This window comes from Tetranychus urticae, chromosome 3 (genome assembly GCF_039701765.1).
Source record: "Tetranychus urticae isolate SD_2017Ah chromosome 3, NJAU_TeUrti_SD_1.0, whole genome shotgun sequence".
Classification (NCBI taxonomy): domain Eukaryota; kingdom Metazoa; phylum Arthropoda; class Arachnida; order Trombidiformes; family Tetranychidae; genus Tetranychus; species Tetranychus urticae.
In genome coordinates, this window is record NC_142960.1 from 22,855,804 (window position 1) to 22,877,584 (window position 21,781).

General features: G+C 30.9%; 5 protein-coding genes across 5 annotated transcripts; 3 read left to right on the forward strand and 2 right to left on the reverse strand.

The window, feature by feature from the left end:
* Positions 1-3: 3 nt before the first annotated feature.
* Positions 4-2,735, reverse strand: LOC107365287 (protein FAM50 homolog). The gene is made up of 4 exons (XM_015932770.3): positions 2,608-2,735; positions 2,144-2,546; positions 1,848-2,084; positions 4-1,338 (listed from the first exon to the last, which is right to left on the reverse strand). The coding sequence occupies exons 2-4, from the start codon at positions 2,477-2,479 to the stop codon at positions 757-759; spliced, it is 1,155 nt and encodes a 384-aa protein (XP_015788256.1). The 5' UTR covers positions 2,480-2,546; positions 2,608-2,735; the 3' UTR covers positions 4-756.
* A 172-nt stretch (positions 2,736-2,907) lies between these two features.
* LOC107365288 (tubulin-specific chaperone C) lies at positions 2,908-5,064 on the forward strand. Its single transcript, XM_015932771.3, has one exon. The coding sequence runs from the start codon at positions 2,908-2,910 to the stop codon at positions 3,853-3,855; it is 948 nt and encodes a 315-aa protein (XP_015788257.2). The 3' UTR covers positions 3,856-5,064.
* RpL38 (ribosomal protein L38) lies at positions 4,653-5,102 on the reverse strand. Its single transcript, XM_089269767.1, has 2 exons — positions 5,072-5,102; positions 4,653-4,991 (listed from the first exon to the last, which is right to left on the reverse strand). The coding sequence occupies exon 2, from the start codon at positions 4,956-4,958 to the stop codon at positions 4,746-4,748; it is 213 nt and encodes a 70-aa protein (XP_089125893.1). The 5' UTR covers positions 4,959-4,991; positions 5,072-5,102; the 3' UTR covers positions 4,653-4,745.
* A 671-nt stretch (positions 5,103-5,773) lies between these two features.
* On the forward strand, positions 5,774-6,964 carry LOC107365289 (uncharacterized). The gene is made up of 2 exons (XM_015932772.2): positions 5,774-5,980; positions 6,504-6,964. Exons 1-2 carry the CDS (start codon positions 5,866-5,868, stop codon positions 6,824-6,826), a joined length of 438 nt encoding a protein of 145 aa, XP_015788258.1. The 5' UTR covers positions 5,774-5,865; the 3' UTR covers positions 6,827-6,964.
* A 101-nt stretch (positions 6,965-7,065) lies between these two features.
* On the forward strand, positions 7,066-20,936 carry qsm (Zona pelucida superfamily protein qsm). Its single transcript, XM_015932834.3, has 8 exons — positions 7,066-7,579; positions 14,247-14,348; positions 18,275-18,375; positions 18,628-18,797; positions 18,859-19,098; positions 19,722-19,872; positions 20,079-20,223; positions 20,290-20,936. The coding sequence occupies exons 1-8, from the start codon at positions 7,480-7,482 to the stop codon at positions 20,532-20,534; spliced, it is 1,254 nt and encodes a 417-aa protein (XP_015788320.1). The 5' UTR covers positions 7,066-7,479; the 3' UTR covers positions 20,535-20,936.
* The last annotated feature ends 845 nt before the right edge of the window (positions 20,937-21,781 follow it).

Here is a 21,781-nt window from a genome sequence, read left to right on the forward strand (position 1 = left end):
AGTTAATTTGCTATTATCATTATCGGTATTATTAGTTAATCGGTGAATATAAAATAACCTTAATAATAACATTTCGGACGATTAGGATAAAAGCTTTAAATATTTACAAAAAGGAACCAATGAAAGGCTATTTAGAGTCATTTTTCATTTCAATAAATTATTCAATTATTTTGGTTAAATTGAACACATTTGAACATTTTGATTGTCAAACTTTGATCCATAACAGGTAAAAAAATTGAAAAATAAAACAAGGAAGAGTCAAATTTATGTATTAGCTAATTTAGGTTACGCTTAAGTTTATTAGTTTTGTCTCTAATGCGTTAACTTCATTTTCCATTCGTTTCGTATGTTAATCTGTTTACCTGTTTTCTTGGTGATGAACAAGAGGAAAAATGATAGTTAATTAACATGATATTACACTCTCACTTTCTCCACGATTATTTCAGGATGAATCAATTTTCACTCTTCAACATAGACAATTGCATTATTTGAAATACAGTTGCAATAACAAATTTATCTGTTCACTGATAAAATTGCTTTAGGTTATATTTGATTAATTTCAATTTTAAATTGAATTTTGACTGTATTTCACATTGAATGTTATCGCAAGTTGAAGTCTCATCGTCTTTGCTTTCCCATGATTGAAACAAAATATCGAAACATTTTCTGATACAAAAGGCAAAAAATGATGCTTTGAATGATGCGTTATGTTCCCAGAGTGTCATCTTGATGCAAAAAATACGACGATTTAATTGATCACTTTTTATCGGAAATTGTGTATTTCTCGTAATTTTTACTTGGATCATAGGGTTCCCATCTTGATGCTGGAAATATATGCTTGTTTCTTTCGTACCAACTTCTCATTAACACTTTACCGGCGTGAGATTCGTCTTTCTCTACTGTTGCATCAGCAAGTAAACGGATATCTTCATGAACATCAAAATTAAAAAGTGGTCCAGATTTTCCTCGCGCTTTTGTTACTATGAAATCGTAGAATGTGTAATGATGTGGTATAATTAAATCTTCCTTCACGTACATTAGTTGGTCAGCAGCTACAGCTCGAAGCTCGTGGAACTCTTTACGAAGCAATTCCAGAGTTTTTTGTAAAAATTGATAGATTGTATTTCCTTTTTTCATTTTTACGCTTCGTCTATGCCCTGATCCATCCCAGAAACTAAATGTAATTTCAATATCCTCATTCTTTATTTTTTCTTGCTGCTTCACCCATTCTTGTCTCAGCTCTTCACGAAGCTTTTTTTCCTCTTCTTCTCTGTCCCGATCAGGAAGGAAACTTGTATCAACTTCAGGATTTTTCATAATCTTTTTCTTTTTTCGAGGCTACAATAAAAAAAGAAAAGAAATTACATTGTAAATGGGGAAAATAAAGGAAAAGGCAAAACTTTGCAAATTCAAAAGCTGTTAAATTGATAAGATATTTTCTATTATTTCCTACTTTTGAATTGAAAGTATTATTTACGAACGTGATTCGATTGTTAATTGGAAGCTATAGAAAGAATACTAAAAATCCAGAAAAAACAAATATTTTTGACATTTAAATGATTAAGACAAGCAAAATTAGCAATGATGCAAATAAAAATAACATAATTTCAAGTAATAAAAAGCCTCATTTTAAATTATGAAATTTACAATTGTTCACTAACTACTATCAGTGAAAAATCGCTATCAACTAAATAACTACTAATAGAAGTTAATTTCACTTTTGCAATATTTTCAGATGTTTTTCAGTTTCCAAGAGTAAATTTGACGACAAATGCAAATATAAAGCTAAAAGCTATATAATGACTAAAAGTAGCAAATTTTGAAATATCGGCATATTCAAACAATACCTGTGATAAATTACTACTTGAATCTTCAGATTGACTGTCATAATTTGTTTTGCTGATGGATTTATCTATGGAACATTCATCTTCACTTATAATAGTGTCCGGCTTTCTAGAAGTTTCATCATTAGATTTGGAAATTGGTTCATCTTTCCTATCCGATTCACGGTCTTTTTCCTCTCCGGCTCCTTCTTCATCTTCTTCTTCCTCTTCTTCGTCGAACTTAAATGACAGAGTTTGTATCTAGATAATGGAAAACAATTAGAATGAAAACATCCAAAGGTACTGAGAACATTGCTTACTTGTTTCTTTTGCCTTTCTTTTTGTTGTTTCTTTTCTTCTATTTCTTTCAATTTCATTTGCTCATTTTTCTGAACCAATTTTCTTTCTCTTTCTTTAACAAAATCCTCCTGTTTAGCTTTCATCTCATTGAGAGAAACCAAACCGATGGTTGATGATTTAAGTTGAGCTTCGATGGCATCATAATGAGCAGCGAATTTGTTATCAATACTTGAGAGCTTCAATTCTTCTTCAATCTTTTTTTTACGCATTTCCAATTCCTCCTTGGCCTTTTCTCGTTTTTTCTGTAATTGCAATGCTCTTCCAGCCTCACTAGCGGCTCCTTTGTACATCGCCATGATTATTAATTGAAATTAGTCGGTAAGAACCAAACTTTAGTAGAAACAAAAAACAGCTCAAGTTGATCTGTAATAGAGAAATATGAGGGATAGTATTTCATCAAGCAATAGCATTAATTATTACTTACTGAATCAGTATTCAGTTGAATTAATAAACACCGTAACTATAAAAAGTACATTCAAGTAATAACACGAGAATAAATCATAAACATAAAACCAATAAATTGTTGATACAAAGAAATGTACTCTGAAAAAAATATCAACTGTTTTTTACAATTAATCGATGTTCGATTTTATAGATCGATTGTATTATCGATATTAGACAATTTTATGAAAATTTATTAACGTGTTTAATTGATTAATTGTTTCTACTGTTTTCTTTTATTATATCTAAGTGATACAATCAAACTGATATCGTCAAATTCACCATGGAACAAACTGATCGTGATGCCATGTGGGAGGAATATTTGAAGAAAGCTAAATTGCTGGAAGAAGTAATTGATAATGTTGGTACCGATAGCTCACATGATTCCGTAGACAGTGGTGATGTTAATGATGCCATAGATGGTGATTCACTGAAGAAAAGCAAAGATGACCAAGCCAATGAAAAGACGAAAGCTCATTTGGAAGAAAAATTTAATCAGCTGACTAATCAACTGGATGAATTGAAACATCTTTTTGCTGAGTTGAAGATATTTCTTCCTGCATATAATTTAAGAAGAGCTCAAGAAATACTCAACAATATGAAAGATAAAATTGAAAGTAAAAGAAAGCTAATACTACCAAGAAAAAAGTTCTCGTTTAAAGCTCAAGCAGTGCCATTAATGGTGATGGCAGCTTCTGCGGATCCTGTCGTCCAAGGAATGTCAAAGGAGACTAAAGATTTAATTTTTGGGTCCTTTTTTGGTTTCAAAGATATAGTTGATGGAAATTTAATCATCGAAAGATCACAATCTTTGGGTAAAGACATTCAGCTGATCAATTTAACCAATTGTAAGGTTTATATCAAAGGTCGTCCTTGTTCCGTCAGCGTGTTCAAATGTACAAATAGTGAGATCAATATTGGTCCAGTTGATAGCTCTCTGTTCATTAATACTTGTTCCGATTGTTCGTTTCAAATAATGTGCCATCAATTAAGGATTCACCAGAGTCGTAATTGCCAGTTTAAAGTTCACCTAACCAGTCGAGGTATAATTGAAGATTCTTCTGGATTGGTTTTCACGCAATATTCCTGGACTTATCCTGGTTTTGAAGAAGATTTACAATTGACGACTCTTGACCTAACAAATAACAATTGGGATGCCATTGATGATTTCAATTGGCTTGTTAAAGATAAGCCATCACCTAATTGGAGTCGATTAAACATAACTTCTTGAACAACGAGACCAAGATATGAGAAAGGGATAGGAAGTACTATTCCTTTACCTGTTCGTTTGTTCAAAGATCATAATCACGTTTTTTTCAAGATGATCGTTTTAAAGCTTCTAATCTATAAGTACAATATTGAAATAGATCTAATTGATCTATACAGATTTCAAATAGTATATCGCATGGAGTCGACCAAGATTAACCAAATTTGTTTACTCAGATTTGAATTAATTCATCCGGAAAATCTGTTATTAAAAGAAACGAGCTTTCATTCTGTATTATTAATTTTTGCTTATTTTCAACACCATTCGAATAATTATCTTCAAAGATTATCAATTTATCAAAACTGTTTTCTTTTCATTTTATAACGTTCAATTAACACAATAAACCAACCCATCCGGCAAAACAAACAACTTGAGACTAATATTCTCGATTGATAAATATGTACCGGTATTCTGTGACAAAATATGATTTATCGGAAGCATCAAACTAGACATGAGATTAAGATAGTTAGAATCTTCATTAAGATATCTCAAATATAAAACTATTCAAGGTTTGCGCTTCAGTGTAGTATCGAGACAAGAACCATAGGTTAGTTTGTTAGATTGAATTAATCAAGAACAATTAGGTCCGATTTAGCAGCAGGAGTTAAGTTTAACTAAAGAAACTGAATACACTGCTTCATACCCGCTTGAAGTTGGAAAATCTTGACTTGAACATCAAGAATTAAAAATAACAGAACATGACTAAAACTTACAATTCTAAAAGAATTACCAAATAATAATGAAATAGCAAATAGCATAGATTTATATTGTCATCTTTTTATTGGATGCAGGAGAAACACCATAGAACAAGGTTTTACAAAGTTGAAAAGCAGGATCATCTCCGATTAATTAATTTACTTTAATTCTTTAACTTGAAGTCCAGGAGGTAAAGATTGCTTGAGCTTCTCTGCCTTTTCTCGGTCCTGTGTAACCAAGGTGTACAAATACCTTGAACATCGTACCTTAAATTTAACATTATCCTTATTTTTCTTTATTTTAACAGATTTGGCATCCTTCCGTCTTGCGGTGATGAGAAAATCTTTGATTTCTTGGATTTGCTTAGGCATGATGTAAACTTAACTTTAAAGATGACACAATAACTGTAGAAAATAAACAATGAATACGAAAAACAATTAGTTAATTGTAAATTAGAATCATAAATAAAATGAGAAACCCTTACCTTTAACAACGAGACCAACACTAAAATCCAGAAGCGGAAACACTTTCTTTCCCCATTATTTCAACCTCTTTCCGCATGAAGTTGATGGCGCTCAATTTGAATGTTAAAATGTTGGAAACTCAAAAATTTTGAGTCAAAATACGATTCATTGAAATTTGAAGATCTCATGATGATTATCTCAATAAGTAACCAATAATCGAAATGATATTTCATATTTAAAATTTAGAGTTTTTAAACAATAAGTTTTAACAGACAGACTAAGGTGAAATAACATGATTCTTATGTTAATGCATATTCATGGCTATTTTTTAAAAACTTATGAATGGTTTCTCCCCTTAGCATGAACTTTTCCTATGTGAAGTCAAAACAAATTGTATTAATCGTGAATGAGTTTGCCTGTTGGTCTAGGCTAAATTAGTTTTGGATAAATCAGGTTAATTCAGTTATGGAAGCTGATTCCTCGGATTTCAAGTTCAAATATTAAAAGAGTAGAAATCTGATTAAAAATTTGATTCGATGACTTCCTTGTTAATCCCACAGTATGGCATTTTTAAAAGTAATAGTAAAGCATAGAATTATATAAATCAAAATTTTATGTCAAATATTGATATAATTTATATATGCAGATGATATATATCAGGAAACTGGACTAGATTATCATATTTGATATTTACTGATTAGAAATTAAAGGTTATTCTGCTTGAAAACCTTTATTCAGTAAGGTTCGTGAACAGTTTATATTTTTCTGATCTTCTAAATTATCATTTAGTTTAGTAATTTTGCTCATTGTGACCATGCCTCAAATAACTCGATTAGCTTTCTTTGCGCTGCTGTTAATATGTTTATCTACAATTCAAGCAAATAGTGAAACACGAATCATCGTCGATAAAACTGAGGAAAACGTTGAAGGTAAGCAGTTTTTATAAATTTGAATGATTTTGATCAAAATCTATTAGCCATAAGCAAGTTAAAATTGAGTTGAGTGCGAAATAATTTAAGAAGCTGGTGAGACAGTATCCATTCTGTGTTCCTAGTAAACCAGCCATTCTAGCCTTTAATAACAATCCATGACAATCCAAGCAATCCATACTTGCTTTTGAGTAATAACTCATAGTCCGTTGATCCAAAAATTTCAATCTAAAATGTAAACATGCGAATCAATATGTGACCACTTATGCAAATTAAAGTGTGATATAAATCAATGAACAACTCGTATGAGAAATTAGTTTGTAGTTATTGAGGTATGGTTCAAGATTTTGTCCTTTTCTGAATTGTTTCTCAAATCAATCAACTGCATTGTATTCTGAAAGCAAGGCGAATCCAAGCATAGCGTCTTTGCTCATCAATATCCAAATAATGATCAATCAATCATTATGAGACAAACTTTCATTACCAAGATGGTAGACACTAATCTAAAACAATTGTTATCTAGTTGAAAATTTATCTAGAGATGGACGAGGTGTTTTAGCTGGAAGTGAAGGTGATGCTCTTTTTGGAATAGTGGAAGACTTTTACGCTGAATGCAAGCTTCTCATAACAAATTTCATCAAAGATTTTTGTGAAACGTATAAACTACCAGGAGACTTGATAAATTTGATTGTAAATTTAATCCATCCACTTGGATATTCGCCAGAATATGATTCGGAGATCGGAAGCTACACAGAACAACATGGATTGCCAAAACCAAAATATAGCTCACCAAGGCCTTATCCACCACCACAAGCCCACCATCGACCAGGTCATCCACGCTACTGAAATAAGCAAAAAACAATATTAACAGAAACTTATAAACAAAATGTAATTGACAAACTAAAACTGTAACCTTTTAAATTTCAATGAAACTTACGTTTGTTAATAAATGAAACAATAAAAAGAAACCAGTTTACCACCTAACATTCACTGTAACGACGTTTCTCGTACTCATTACAGGTGGCAGCAGGATTGAAACTCCTCTTGCAACTTGTTTTTTTCACTCAAGTTTGTTTAGTTTTATCTGTACATTAGTGAAGTACAGTTTGATCTTTAATTGTTTGGTGTCAATTTTTAGTATTAGGTATAATCAAAGATTATGACTGATGACTTGAAAACAGTATTTACTCCCTGATCCACCATTCTGTTATTTTGAATGTGATTGTCATCCTCTTCACTGTTTGGAGCTTTATTTGTCGTATTGAATCGCTTATTCAAAAAACACTCATTTTGGATTATCATCAATTTAATTAATTCATTTGACAATCAACTTTTTTTTTCTCAGCGACTGATCGCTAACTGTACATATTTGTTTTAAATGTTACCCTTTTGATTGTATTCAAACTGATTTCACCTACTTTTCGATTTTGAATTGTGCACATGTATATTTTTGTGTGTTAATTGTGTTTATATTTAATATTTTGTCCATCAAACAACCAATGGATCAACTGTACAAGTTAATTAGTTTACTATGGTTGATAACAATTACATCAGCATCTCGTCATGGATTCCAAACCACACAATCTGGTGACTTTAAAGGTAATTTCATTAACTTATAACTTCAAGTTTATCCCCAATATTATTGTAAGATCACCAGAAGCCAATGTCTTCAAGCAACCTTGCCTTTACAAAATTCAACCTTTTTTTCCATCAGTTAATCATTTTCATCAGCAAACTGGAAAACTGTGATAATCTATTTTTGATCTACCAACCTTTGAAAGGATTTCTCAAACGGTTTTACCTGTTAACCATCAATCTGTAGTAGATCAGTAATGGAAGAAAATTATCTTTTCTCTTTCCAAGCCATTGCAAGCTCAAAGGTGAAAATTGGTCAAAAAATTAGACATCAGCTTGAGAATGGCAGTTAAGAGTCATAAGTTAAGATGGAAAACCATTTCCATCTCAAAGCAATGATTAATGTTTCCTTTTCAACCACCTAAATATATTGAGATAAAAGAAAAGACTAACAAAGTTCGAATCATTACCAAAATGTTGACAAAAGCGGTAAAAGTGTTGATAACCAAGCCTAACTCAAGCTTAGTTTAACCCAAAAGAACAGAAATTGATACCAATCTTTGAAATTACCTTTTACTTCTTGACGACTCATCTTTTTGTTGACCAATCGTTTTTGTTTTTAAATAATTCCTTTATTTGCGTTCACTTTACCATATCAACATTGTTAACAATTGAATCACAATTAGATGTCTTACCAGAATAGACAAAAGGAGATTAAAGATTAAGGACAAACTGGCCTTGAAACTACGCTTTTTGTTTACTAAAATATAAATATGATTGACTCACAGTTGAGTGGTGCGATGAACGCCTCGTTGATAATTGATCAAAAGTTGATTATCATGATCAGTTGTGAGGAATAGTTAAAATTTAAGCAAATTAAATGTATGCTGGTACAATTTGCATACAATTTTCATCGCAACCAAAACATATAATCATCACAATGATTCAATAGCTTCAAAATTCCTAGTTGACTGAATTTTCCAATTTCATTGCTGTCCACTTTCAAATATGGTTTCATTTACCAGCAATTTGAATGCAACAAAACATTCAACATGATATCACTTCAAACATTTAATTGTTCTAATTTAGAATCTGTGAGTTAATTCAATTGGATCTTCTCGATTCGTAGGTTTACATTTCTGATTCATTGCGATCATCATCGGGCGTAATCTTTTTACCGTTTATGGACTGTTAAGGGTCCTTGTAATGGTTTATTTGGTTGTTGATATTTCTCTTGATTTTCAGCCAATTTTGTTCATCTACCAAGGTTATTATTATCAACCTAAACCTGACAAAACTCAATAGCTGATGAACATCTTAACCATTTTTACTCAAGTTATTGAACACTCACAACCCACACAGCAATCTCAATAGTCAATGGATTCAATTCCTATTTAGATTTATTTTATTACACTAAATCATCATTCTAATTACAGTTACATCACTGTCAAGGTTTCCAATCAACCTTAGAACAATTCATAAAAATGACATTAATCAACTTTTCTGTAACAATTAACGTTAATTTTGTAAACAACCTCAACTAAATCTTTCGTTAATCATCAACTCTCATTGCGACCTTATAGTGTTTACCTCGCACAAATCAATGTTTAATTATTCCTAACCTTTAACCAATTTACAGTCAATTAATAAACCTTATTGTGTTTAAAAATGAAAAGTAAAGTTAAAACCCAATCACCGTAAATAATCAGATTCACTTTCATCGCATTTTAAATGTAATTATAGCCATTCAAAGTAACAATTAGTTTTAGACTCTTTGACTTACAATTACTTTAAACCTGAAACAAAATACTTTGATTTTTGAAGATCCAACAAAAGACAATTTTCAAGCTAATTTCATTTGTAGTTAAACCATCATCAACTGTAATCATCTGAACAATTAACAATGAAAAATAATTATTACCAGAGTTTCAAGTGTAATGAATATTGTAAATTGAAGGGAAAAACAAAATTTGTAAATCGATATCAACTGATTTTTGTGTTTCATTTCATTTCAACAGTTGAAATTTCCTGATTTTCAAACGAAAAAGAAAATTAATTTTTTGCAAATTTTCTTTATTGTATTCAAATGTAAATATAACATCTGAATGTTTTTCTGGCAAAAAAATTATCAGTTTACCCTTAAAATTTTATGATAAAATTGATGAGACTATTTCCGTAATTGAAATGATTTCCTTGAACATCATGTACAAGAGGCGTTAAAAGATGCAATGAAAATACACACACAACAAGAAGAAAAAAAGTAAACTAAAGTGTTCAAAGTTCTGTGTTCATGGAAGGTTTGATGTGAGTTTTCACTTAACTGATAATACAAGATTCACTCTGAAAAAAAGGTCTGTAAAAGGTTAACGGAAACTGGCCTTGGGAATGAGTCTCAACTCGCCCGTCTCTTAAAGCAACCTCTTAAGTCAAGTTTGCAAATTAAATAGTCAGCTCTTTTCATACTCATTACCATCCTTTGGATAATGATCATGTTGATGATGATAATCATAGAAACGCCTGCATTTTGATAGACTAGTTTACTCAATGAAATACTGTTGATGAAGAGGAGGAGGAGGAGGAAGAAGAGCAACTTTCCTGAACATCTTCTGTTATTATCAACTTTCAGTTACTTCCTCTCAATCTTGATATCATTATTATTTCCCTTTCATTTCTGACAATCACAGTTTTCTGATGAATAATGAATAACATTTCTCACCTAATAACAACCTGAGAAATGATAAGTCAACAAAATGAACACCAAACAAGAAGAAGAAAATTGAGAAAACAAGAAAAAATTTCCATAACAGTTAACCTCTTTTATTGTTATCATCGCCATCATTTCAATTGAATTTTATTATCTCCTCATGTCCATACTTTGATATTGTCATGAAATTATTTTTATCCTTAACAGGATTTAAAGAACTGTGAAAAGCGTTTCAATTGCATTTGATATCGCACAGTTTATTTACATTTTACAAGCCAATGTCTACATTGTAAACATTGATATTTGACACTTTTGTATATTCATCTTTGTACTTTGTATTTTGCCTGTTGAAATTATTTTAAATAGTCAAACTGATTTCCTAAATTGATAGCAATAATGATGGCGATGGTGATAATGGTGAAATTGAGTGACTAGTTGATGGATAATCATGGATTTGAATTTGAAAAAAGTAGACTTTAACTCTTGAAGCATAAGAAGCAATCGTTTTGCTGTAATTTAGTGATAAATTTTAAACCATTAACATCATAATTTAACCTTAGACTTTCTTCATTTTATATACATAATAGAGTCAAGTCTGAGTCTTGAGTCTTTACCATTCCGTCAAGCTTAACCGACCATGTCGTTTTTAATTGAGGCAATCTTTTTTTTCTCTTGCTTATCATCATCATCATCATCGTCTTTGGATTATTCATTAGTTTTGTTTCCTAACATGATGATACAAAGATGAATGATGAGCTTAAAATTGATGTTTAATCGGTCCAAGATCAACCCATTCAACAAGCTACAATAACATTCATTCAACATCAAAAAGAGTAAATCGCTATTCTCTAGGTTAACTGATCACTGATCAACATCGATATAATGAAATAACCTTTGAAAGATGATTTCCCATCTTTTCCATGAGACTTCTTTGATTCCATTCTTAAAATTTAGAGCAAAAAGAACCTTAAATTGAGTTTCTTTTGCCATTCAACGATTCCGATCAATTCTTGAGCCTTGCTTTTCGCACTTTACAAATCTTTTGAATCCAGTGATAAATGTACCTTAATTTGTGTCAGTAATCATACAAAATTAGTTGATTTATGAATTTCTGATGAGAGAAAGTTAATGATAGCAAGTGTTTCATTGGCAAAAATATCATCAAAATATAATTTAAAATGGCAGCTCCAACAAAATGCCTTTAAATTGCTCTTTTCACATTCATTCAACATTAAAATGTTGATCTTTTTTGTGCTTTTCTTGTTAACTTACATTTACCTGTTTTTTTGTCAGGTTGGGAAAATAAAGTGAACTGAAACAAAAAAAGTAACTAACCTCTTTAACCAGCATCTAGTTAAGACAAATATCTCTGTCCTTTTTTTTGGTTCCTTTGTTCATTTTTGAATATCTTTTCACTTTAAACTCTTAACCAAGTTTATATAAAATTGTCTTACCTTTCAAACCTACCTGGGTGTTGACTTCCTCTTCACTCTCTTTCCTTTCACTATTCAAGTCTAATTATGGATACTTGAGTTTCTCCCATCATTATCATCATCTTACCTTAACTACTAATTTACAATTTGCAACATTTAGACTCAGCTATTGCATTAATTCATTTGATTCAATTTTGATTATTTGGACAGTCATGATGCTTTTATGCTAATTGTTAATCTTAGGCTTTGTCTGATCATTTATACATTGTATTGAAATTAAGTTTAATCTTTTACTGTTTAATTGACAGCAGATTGATGTGATTTTCATGTAAAACAGTAAAATGATTGAATTTGAAATCATTTTATTGATAAGTTAGTCGATGACCTGAATTGAAGGTAGGAAACGAGATGAGCATTTTAATGATAATTGTTTATCATTTCAGAATATTTAAAATTAACTGAAAATTTCGTCTAAACTATTTCATTTTATATATCAAACTTGTTAATCAAATTGAATTTTTGATTTACAATTTTACCTGGAAAAGCCTCCATCAGTAACAAAATTAACTTCATTTGGTAGCAATGATGTTATTGTCTGATGATGTTGTTGATGATTTAAACAAGTTAACCACACAATAGACAAGTCAATGGCCTGGAAAGGAATCAACAAAAATCACAATTAAGATTGACAAAGAAGTTGAAGTAAAGGACATTCACAATCAACAAACCAATCAAATGAATAGTCTAATCCTGGTTGCTTGATTAACCATTCATTTACTTACCCATTCTGTAATTAAAGGCTCAAAAGAGCAATTATAAACTTCTAATTACCGCACATGATCATCTAATTTGATTTACCATGAAAATCAAAATAATTTGCTTTTGTCAAAATCATTGTCAAAACAAAGAGTGTTGCTCAGAGTGGCTCAAGCAATCACTCACTAGAGTGCTGAAAAAGAGATGAAGACGAAGATAAAAATAATAATGTTCATGTAACGATTAAAATATTGTGTCTCTGTTACTGTCGTTAGCACACTTTTCCCGTCGAGGTGTTCAAGTTGACCAAGTATTCATTGAAACTGAATTGTCAATTGAATTTAATTTTTTGCTATGAATTTTCATTTTTACAGTTGATTTGACAAGTTATCAAAGTACATATTTTTCATTTATGAATGTGAAAAACGGTTGATCAGGTTTGATAATGGGTAACTGTCACCAACAGACAACAATCGGGATCATTTTTTTCTTTCATGGAATCCGTTGAGAACTTTTCTTTAGGTATTTTTTCCGCCATGAAAATTATCTCAAACTATTACAGAATAAGAATAAAGCTGCTCTTGAATGATCATTTTTTTGGGGAAGGAACGTTGAAAGAACTGAACAAAGATGAAATGAAATAACTAGAACAGAAATGAAAAGATCAACTATCTGATAACTCTTATAATCTGTTGATGTTTCATTGACATTGATTTAGTGATCATGTAAGAAGAAGAAACTGAAAAAAATAAGAGACAGAAAAAGGGTTAACATTGCGGATGTTAACGTTTCCACCAACCATTGTTGATCCAATTGAACACGTAATAATACAGATAATGTGATCTTTTCTTGTAGTTGATCATCTTCAATATTTTCAATTCATCAAGTTCGTTCTTAAAACTCTTACAAGTTGAATACATTATCATGGTTATTGAATTACTCTTCTGTTTTCTGTGTTTTTTTCTGCATCTGTCAAGTTGAACCAGAAAAAAAGAAGCAAAGAAAACACTCAAGTTCTGAGAATATTTTCTTCTCATTGATTATCAGATTATCTCACGTATTTTTATGGTTCAACTGAGTGTCTCTAATTGATTAACAAAATAACTGGTAACAATTATTGTCTCAGCTATGGATGGTTAAGTTCATGATAAACTTTTCCCAATGAAAAACAAAAACAAAACTCACAATTCAGCAACAAGAACTTCAAAATTATCCGATTATCAATCCATAAGAAAACTTATCAAGTTTCCGAAAATTCATCATCTACAAAAACTATTCAACTATTCCATTCACAAAACATGACAATTCCTGACATCGAAACATTATTTAAGTCATTAGAATCATTTCAATCAAAATCGAGACACAATATTAAGACGCAAAGTCTTCAACATCTAACATGAATTTTGTAATTATCATCTAATCACTGAACATTAGAAACTCAATTTTGGCAAAAAACCTCGAAATCATAAGTTCTGATGCTAAGCATCTTTCAAGTATCTTTGTTAGAAGCAACTTTCCCATTCCGCTCTGAATTTTAAAAGGAAATTCAATGTTTTCGCCAAACAAAATGACGGAATTTCCATCGTCATTGTACATTGTATTTGGTAGCAATTAATTGAAATGACAATTTAATCAGATTTGCGTGGATGGAAAAGCAGAAGTTGAATGGAAATGCTTTTTCATTCGTTTTTCAAGGTTTGGATAAAATGTTCATGTCTTCTGGTGATCAAATGTATTTAAATGCACTTTTTATTAACTCTTTAACTAACCAAATATTTATATTGTTTCCTTGATTTAGTTCAAATAAAATGCTCTGAAACTTTAATGGAAGTAACTGTTGGCATTACCAAGGAGAATCCAAATGTGGTCATTTACCTGGAAAAGCTAAAAGGTTATCCAGGTAAGTAGTTTCTCTTCATTATTCACCTTCCTTCCCTCTCTGGTTGTAATGTAAGTTAATTGCAGTTGATTATCTGATTATCATGAAACCCTCAGCTTTACCTTTTTTTCCCAAAGATTTAATCTCAGGTTAGTTAACAGAGAGCGATGAATGTGAATAGCGTAAAAAGATGAAAATTAAAAGCATTTACTTTTATTTGGTTATCTTTGAGTTAACTTTTTGTTGGCTCAGTTTTGCCCAAATTAATCGCATGTGAAAAAGATGCTGGGAAAAGTGAACAATTAAGGTTCACTTTGATTGTTAAATTGTTGATGAAAAACAAAAGAAAAGGCGAAGCTAAAATTAATATCTAAACGTTTGAGAGTTCATTTGTATTGATATTCAATTGATATGAAGGATTCAATGAAGTAATTAACTGATGCTTTATGTAATTGTATCATTTGTGGTGTCAACGGTCAACAATAAAGTAATTTGTTTTACTGCCAAGAATAGCCATTAACAATGGAAACAAATTTTTTCCTTCAAATGTTAAATTACTCTTCCTGCTTCTTTAATTGTCCATTTAACTGTCCTTTCGATTTCGCTTTTTCCCACTTTTCCAACCTTCGATTTTAAGACCAGGAAACTGACCCAAACCATTTACACTGACCTAACCTTAACATGCTAAACGTGTGATTATATTCACAAAAAAGGTTAATTAGTTTGGATGCTAAGTCAACATTTAATGTCATTTGGAGAAAGAAGAAGTTCTAGACAATTTTTACCTTTTCTCTTTTTTTGGTTCAAAACAAAATCTTTTTTTGCCTGAAAAGTCCATTAAGAAAGAAAAGCTATTTTGACAAATAACGGGTTCAAGGGCCAATTTCACTCGTCATTTTGATTTCAAGTTGGACTTTTCATTTTACTGAAAAATCTTTATTTCTTGGAACATCAATGATCAGAAATTTGGAATTTTTTTCTCTAAAAACTATGAACTCGAAAAGATCAATGTACCAATCTCATTGTCTTTTCAGTGTTTAATACTGTAATAGTACAGTTTGTGGCTGATGAAGTTTTGAACGGCTTTTCGGTGTCGTTTAGCTATTCATCAAACTTGACAGCATTTTTGTCACTTGAATGTTGTAATATTTTCAATAGTTGGAAAATGACTGACAAGATTAAGTTGAATTTTATGATCCATGAGACTGAAGTTTGTTGTAACCTTTAACAAGACCCAAGTTCTAGTCTCGTCTACTTAACATTGATAACAGTTTTTCCAGTGCTTTTGTTGATTGGATATTGAAAGCGATTTTCTGGTGAAAAAATGAACTGAAAAACCAGTCTTAATCCAGCTTCATTCATTTCTCATTCTGAGCATAGATAACTTGCAAAGATGGGAAAAGATTGATGGACGAAGGTGAATTTGCAACGAGAAAGATTTGAAGGAAAGAGTTCGTTAGCATTTTTGAGAGTCGAGCAAGTGGAACCAACCATAGGAAAAGAAAGATGATGAACCAAAATGAAAGGCACAAAAGTAAATAGCAATGAAAGAAGTTAATTTAGGGTAATTTCCTAGAGAATCTAAGGAAAAGATTAAACTTATTCTTTACCTGTCAGGGAAAATCAACACCAAACTCGTTTTACATGTTATTGTGCAAGTATTTTAATAGCTCAACGAAACAAAAGGTTGACAAAATGAATATAAACTGTGTGTGACAAATGGATTTGTAATCAATGATTTGCTGAATGAAAAGTCAGTAACAACTCGATACAAAATTGAAAGGTCAATCAATACATTCAATACAAGTATGTCACTTATTCATCAATAAGTTAGATTTCATGAAATCTCACCAAAAATATTTTCCGTTTCTTTGTTCGATATGATACAAAGCAGCAGAAAGTATGAATGATAGTTTAATGAGCAACGATAAATCTGAATAATCTTTTATATTTGAATCTGACTTTTCATACAATCGTAAGTCAGTGAATATTGAAAAATACAAAAAATTTTAGTTTTTCCTCTTTTCTGTTTCAATTTTCTCGTTTTGTCTTCTGTTGTGATTCAAACCAAACCAAACAAAACTTCAATAAATCATCCGTTTGTACATCTTTAAAACCCTTTCACTTTCAACTGTACTTTTAGAACTGAAATAACGATTTTACGATTTTTAGATATAAAGTGTTAATATCTTATCTGAATTATTATTGTTATCATTGTTTGTCTCAACATGAACTTGATAAGCTTTTAATTGAATTGAAATGAGATTGATTTCACCATTTTACTGATCGAGTGCGGTGTTAAATGGCAAGATTAATGTTTCTTGTTGAAATGTTTCACTATTTCAACTGTTTATCAAAGTGAAAGTAAAAACGATAGAATGTGAAACAATAATGAAAACATGATAAGTTTAAAGTACTTTGATAATGGATGATGACCTTTCTTGATAACATTGGGTGTTGTTTATAACTATTTTTTATTTCAGTTCCAGTTTCTGATCATTTCCATCATAATCATGGCATGTAAAGGTTGAGATATTATTTTCAGTTGATATGTTGATTATGAAAATTGATAGCAGGAAATACAATGAAAAGAGCTTTTTGTGAGCAATAATTAACTTACAGATTTGTTGATTGACATGATCAGAATCATCATGACCTCCTCCTCTTCCTCATCTCATCATACTTTTTTTTACATATCAAATGATGAACAAGATGTTGAGTTTCATCTTGCACGCTACAGGGTAACCCTATTGTAACTTTGTTATAACAACTTTCATTTATTCACATTTCATTGTATCATACTGAAATGGTAAAATTAAATGTTGAGATGAATTTACGAGAATCAGATGAAAGCAAGAAAAGGTAAATCAAAAGTTGAAGTTTGCATGATCTTGTTTTCAACTTTGCAGGGTTAAAGGAAAAAAAGAATCCAATTGAAAGAGAAAAGATAATTTTGTTGGAGAAAACTTTCTACTCAGAGATGGATTCATGAACTTTTTTCTGTTGAATAACAATTAATTTCATGTATAAATTGTATACATTATCAAGTGATAACTGTTTTTATTGTTGATCAAATGAAAATTCATTTCTTTGTTACTTTAGGTTATTCAACTTAATCCAATTTCAATGGCAACTTGAATCCATTGAATGTCTAATGTTGAAAAATATTGAAATTCAAATGGAAGAAGAAATTCTGATTTTGATTTGATTGAGTTAATTAAACTGAAAGATTCAAAGATAACTGTTGTGAAAGAAATTGCTTTCATTGGAAAAATTTCATGGTGAAAATTGAACAAGAGTTGATGGAAAAGTGAGATTCAGATTTTACCTGTTGGACTTGGTGAAAGTGAATATTCAATGATGAAAGTCAAATGATTATTGATTTGATTTGAAGTTTATCCATCAACCTTTAGTTGACTGACTTGATATCAATGGGCTTTCATGTTAACGGATAACAGTGTTGAGGCGAGTCAAGAGTGTTGTCAATGTCCTGGAACATTAGACATCTTTTTTTCTGGGTTTCATTTCAACCAATTTCACTTGATATAACATTCATCTTTGATAATTCAATTGAAACTTGTAATGACAAGTGTCGAGTGAATCACGTTGACGATTAGTGTATTAAAAGTCAATTTCAGTTGTTTTCCTGCTTTTGCCTTCTGACCTTTTCTTTACTGTATCTTGGTAGCCAATTGATGAGTCCAACTTTTATCTCAATCAAATTATCTTAGGATATTATTTATCATCTCTGGCTTATTTCATGATAACTTCCTTGACTCTTCTTGAAAACCTTTTATTTCCGCAACATTCATTAGCTTCTTTTGTTTTTACACCAGTTTAACTCTTTACTTCATCATCCATCATCATTTTTATTTCAAAAACTCATCAACTAATTTCTTCTTTTTTCTCGTTTCTTTTACGTTTCCATTTCAAATCCAATTTAAAAGGTTGTCAACCTGAATTACTCAATGATAAAGCTGTTTTTCGCCTTCCATTGGATGATAACTTTTACACCTGTGGAACCACTAGGATACAAAATAAGTTAAAGGTAATTGTGTGTGTAAATGTTTACAAATTTTTCAGTGAAATTATATCTCATAACGTAATCATTACATGATTCAAATATCATTTCATGATATGGGATTAGCGTGAGATGGAAATGTTGACAAGATGATATATTCATTTTCATTCATTATCATTCATTTTCTTGTCCAACCTCAATCACGTTATTGGTAAACATTTAAATGCAATTTTGTACAACTTTCACCTGATTCAACTTTTTTTTTGCTTCATGCTACAGGATGTTCGTATATTTTACAATCGGGTTATAATTGAAAGGCCTGATAAATCAGCCGAAGTTGTAGTTCCAAAATGTGTTCTTCGCAGTGACTTGGCCTACCGCTTACCTCGATCACGTCGGCAAACTGGCAACGACTGGGAGTTGCCAGAAAATTTCACCGAATCAGTAGAGTAAGTTGAGTTTGGTAAAGGTTTTCGAGTAAAATTAACTGAAATTTTCTTTCTATTACAGAGAACTCATTGATTACAGTGGTAATATTACTGAACACGCGCCCATTCCTTATCTCAATATTGGAGTTCGGCAGAATGGACGCTTCGTTGATACAGCTTTGAATGTTCATCCAGGAACTCCTCTTGAGATGGTCATTTATTTGGATGATACAAGTGCACCAGTTTATGGTTTATTGGCTCGTTATCTTAAAGTAACGGACAATACGCCAAGAAAACAAGAGGAAACAATAATCTTAGAAGGGTAAAGGGATATTTTCAGCTGATAAAGATTCAGTTTTACCGATGAGCTGAGCTCTCATTTTGTCCCTTGAGTTTTTCAAATTTCAATCTTTCATTTTCATCTGTTTGAAGTACAACTATTTTGATCATTTGCACTAAAAGTGAAATCAATTGTGAAAAAGCATAATCGATGAAGATGGACTGAAAATTAGTTCCAAGTAAATTTTGAATTGATCTAAGCATCAATAGTAAATTGAAATCAAAATAATCCGCTTCAGCATATCATCAACCTATTGAGCTGACATGATGGAAACTTATTTTTCGGCAGCTTCCAGAGATTTTGAAAACTAATAGAAATTGTTTAATTAGCTTTCTTGAAAAAGTGACTTCAGAAGCTGGTTTTATCTAAAAATTGAATGAGTTTATCATAACTTGAAACGAAAATTTACTCTCAAATCTTATCGATCGCACCTTAATTGTTTGCCGTGTTAGGTGATGTTTTTTTCCTTAAATGGTCAATTTTCAAGTTTACTTAAAGCATTGTTTCTTTCATTTGTTTAACTTACAGACTTGTTAGAGTTACAGCCTTTGAATCTGTATTTATCTTGCAAATATTAATGTTTTTGTTTTTCAAAATTGTTTCAGATGTTCAATTGATCCATACATTTTTTCAAACTTCGAGTCCAATGATGGCGGTGATTCGATTGTTGCCAAATTTCGAGCATTCAAATTTCCGGAATCAAATTATGTCTTATTTGTTGGAACTGTTAACGTTTGCTTAAAAGAGTGTTTAGGAGTAAGTTAGCCAAAGCTATCAATATAATCGCATGATACTAATTGAGTCTCATTACAATTTAATGTTTGTTGAAAGTGCCGTGAAATAGTTAAATACAATCATCTTTATAGATTGGCCAGTGAATGATTGATCATTTTGCTTGCAGTCATGAAGAATTGACACAATTTTTGATAAATTATTGATTCATGTTTGATCCTTTTCTTCAGGTCATTTGTGGTAATAATCAATTAGGCTATGGTCGACGCCGGCGTTCAATCATTAATCCAGATCCCAACAGGATATTTGAGATAGAAATGACGGCTTTTCTGAAAGTTGATTCATTAGAGATGGATAATGGTCCAGTACTGAAAGGTAATTATGGATGAAACTAATCAACTCTAGACTCTCAATTTGACTCATTTATCTTCTCTTTTTCAGGCTCAGCAAGATCAAGTCTTGGTGATGATAAAAGTTTAAGTCGTCAGGATGAACCTAAACATGAAGCAATATCAAAGGAGAAACAAGAATCTCGTTCTTTACCTTTACTTGATGCTTTTAAAACGGATCGAAGAAGATCATTCAATAAACTGGAATCATCATCGGCAACCAGTTTAACCATATCACTAACAATACTCATACTAACATCAACTATCAACTGTTTCATTGCTACACTACAACATTAATCAGCTTTAGATTGTGATTGAATATTTTTTATCATATTTTTTCATTTCCCGCTCATTTTCACCTCAATGTAAACAAAAATATCAAATTGTTGCAACCTTTTATTGGTCATTTGAATACGATGTTTCAATTAAAATGAAAAATGTAATGGACGGGAGTGAAAAAAGATTGTTTTGTTGAACAAAAAGTGTCCTTTGCCTTTGTAAAGTTTCCCTAAAACTTTCACCTTAAATCATCATCAATTAACTTAAAAAGTGAAACCAAAAAGTCTAAATCAATTTTAGGGATTTATATAATTGTAAGAACTTAAAGTTTTGTAAACTCGTTTTTTCATCGAATTTTCATCTGTTCTAATCATTTTTTTTACAATTCATTTATTAAAAATACTCTTTAAATCATCAAAAGTCAATCGGTGCGAAAATGAAAGTCAGCATTTCGTGTTCAACCAATTGCGTACTGATCCAATTCAAAATGAACCAAATCAATAAGTGAGAGCCGAATCTGCCAACTCTCCGATTATTTTTGAAACTACGTAAGACAGATCGCAATGAGAATATTTGATTGAAATCAATTTTTCGGTCACATTAGGGTGTCAAGTAAATTTTACGCTATTTAATAGCGATTATAGTGATGTTCGATATGAGTATTTTTCAAATATCGATATTTATGATATTGAAAGCTTTGATACAAGTGTATCAAAAAATATAACAAATATTTTTTGAAGTTTAATGATGATTGATCTTATTGAATTTCCTGAAGTTTTCAACTTGTTGGTTGAAAACATGAACTTTACTTGATTTATGATAACTTAAATTAACCTCTTCATCTATTCAATGTTAAATGTGACTTATTAGTCATGATTTACCTTTAATCTAAAATCATTTCAAATTTTGACTTTTTTGAACTTTTTCCTTGTCCACCTTCAAACCCACCAAGAATGACTTTGACTGATATTGAACACTTAATTCAGTCATAGTTAATCATCATAAACTCAATGATACATAATTAGTTTTGACCTGATAAGTCATTTCAAAGTAAACTATGAAAAACCCTTATTTTGACCTTTTCCCATCCTTTTCATGATGTGCAGCTACTGACTGAGGGACCTCTGATATCCCTCGATATTTCTATATATCAGTTGTTTCCTTCCCTTAAGAAAAATCTGGTGGTAATATTTGTTTATCTGTGAAACTCCTAAGCCATAAGAAAACCTCAGTTTCTCCATGCACTATGAACCCTAAAAAGTCCT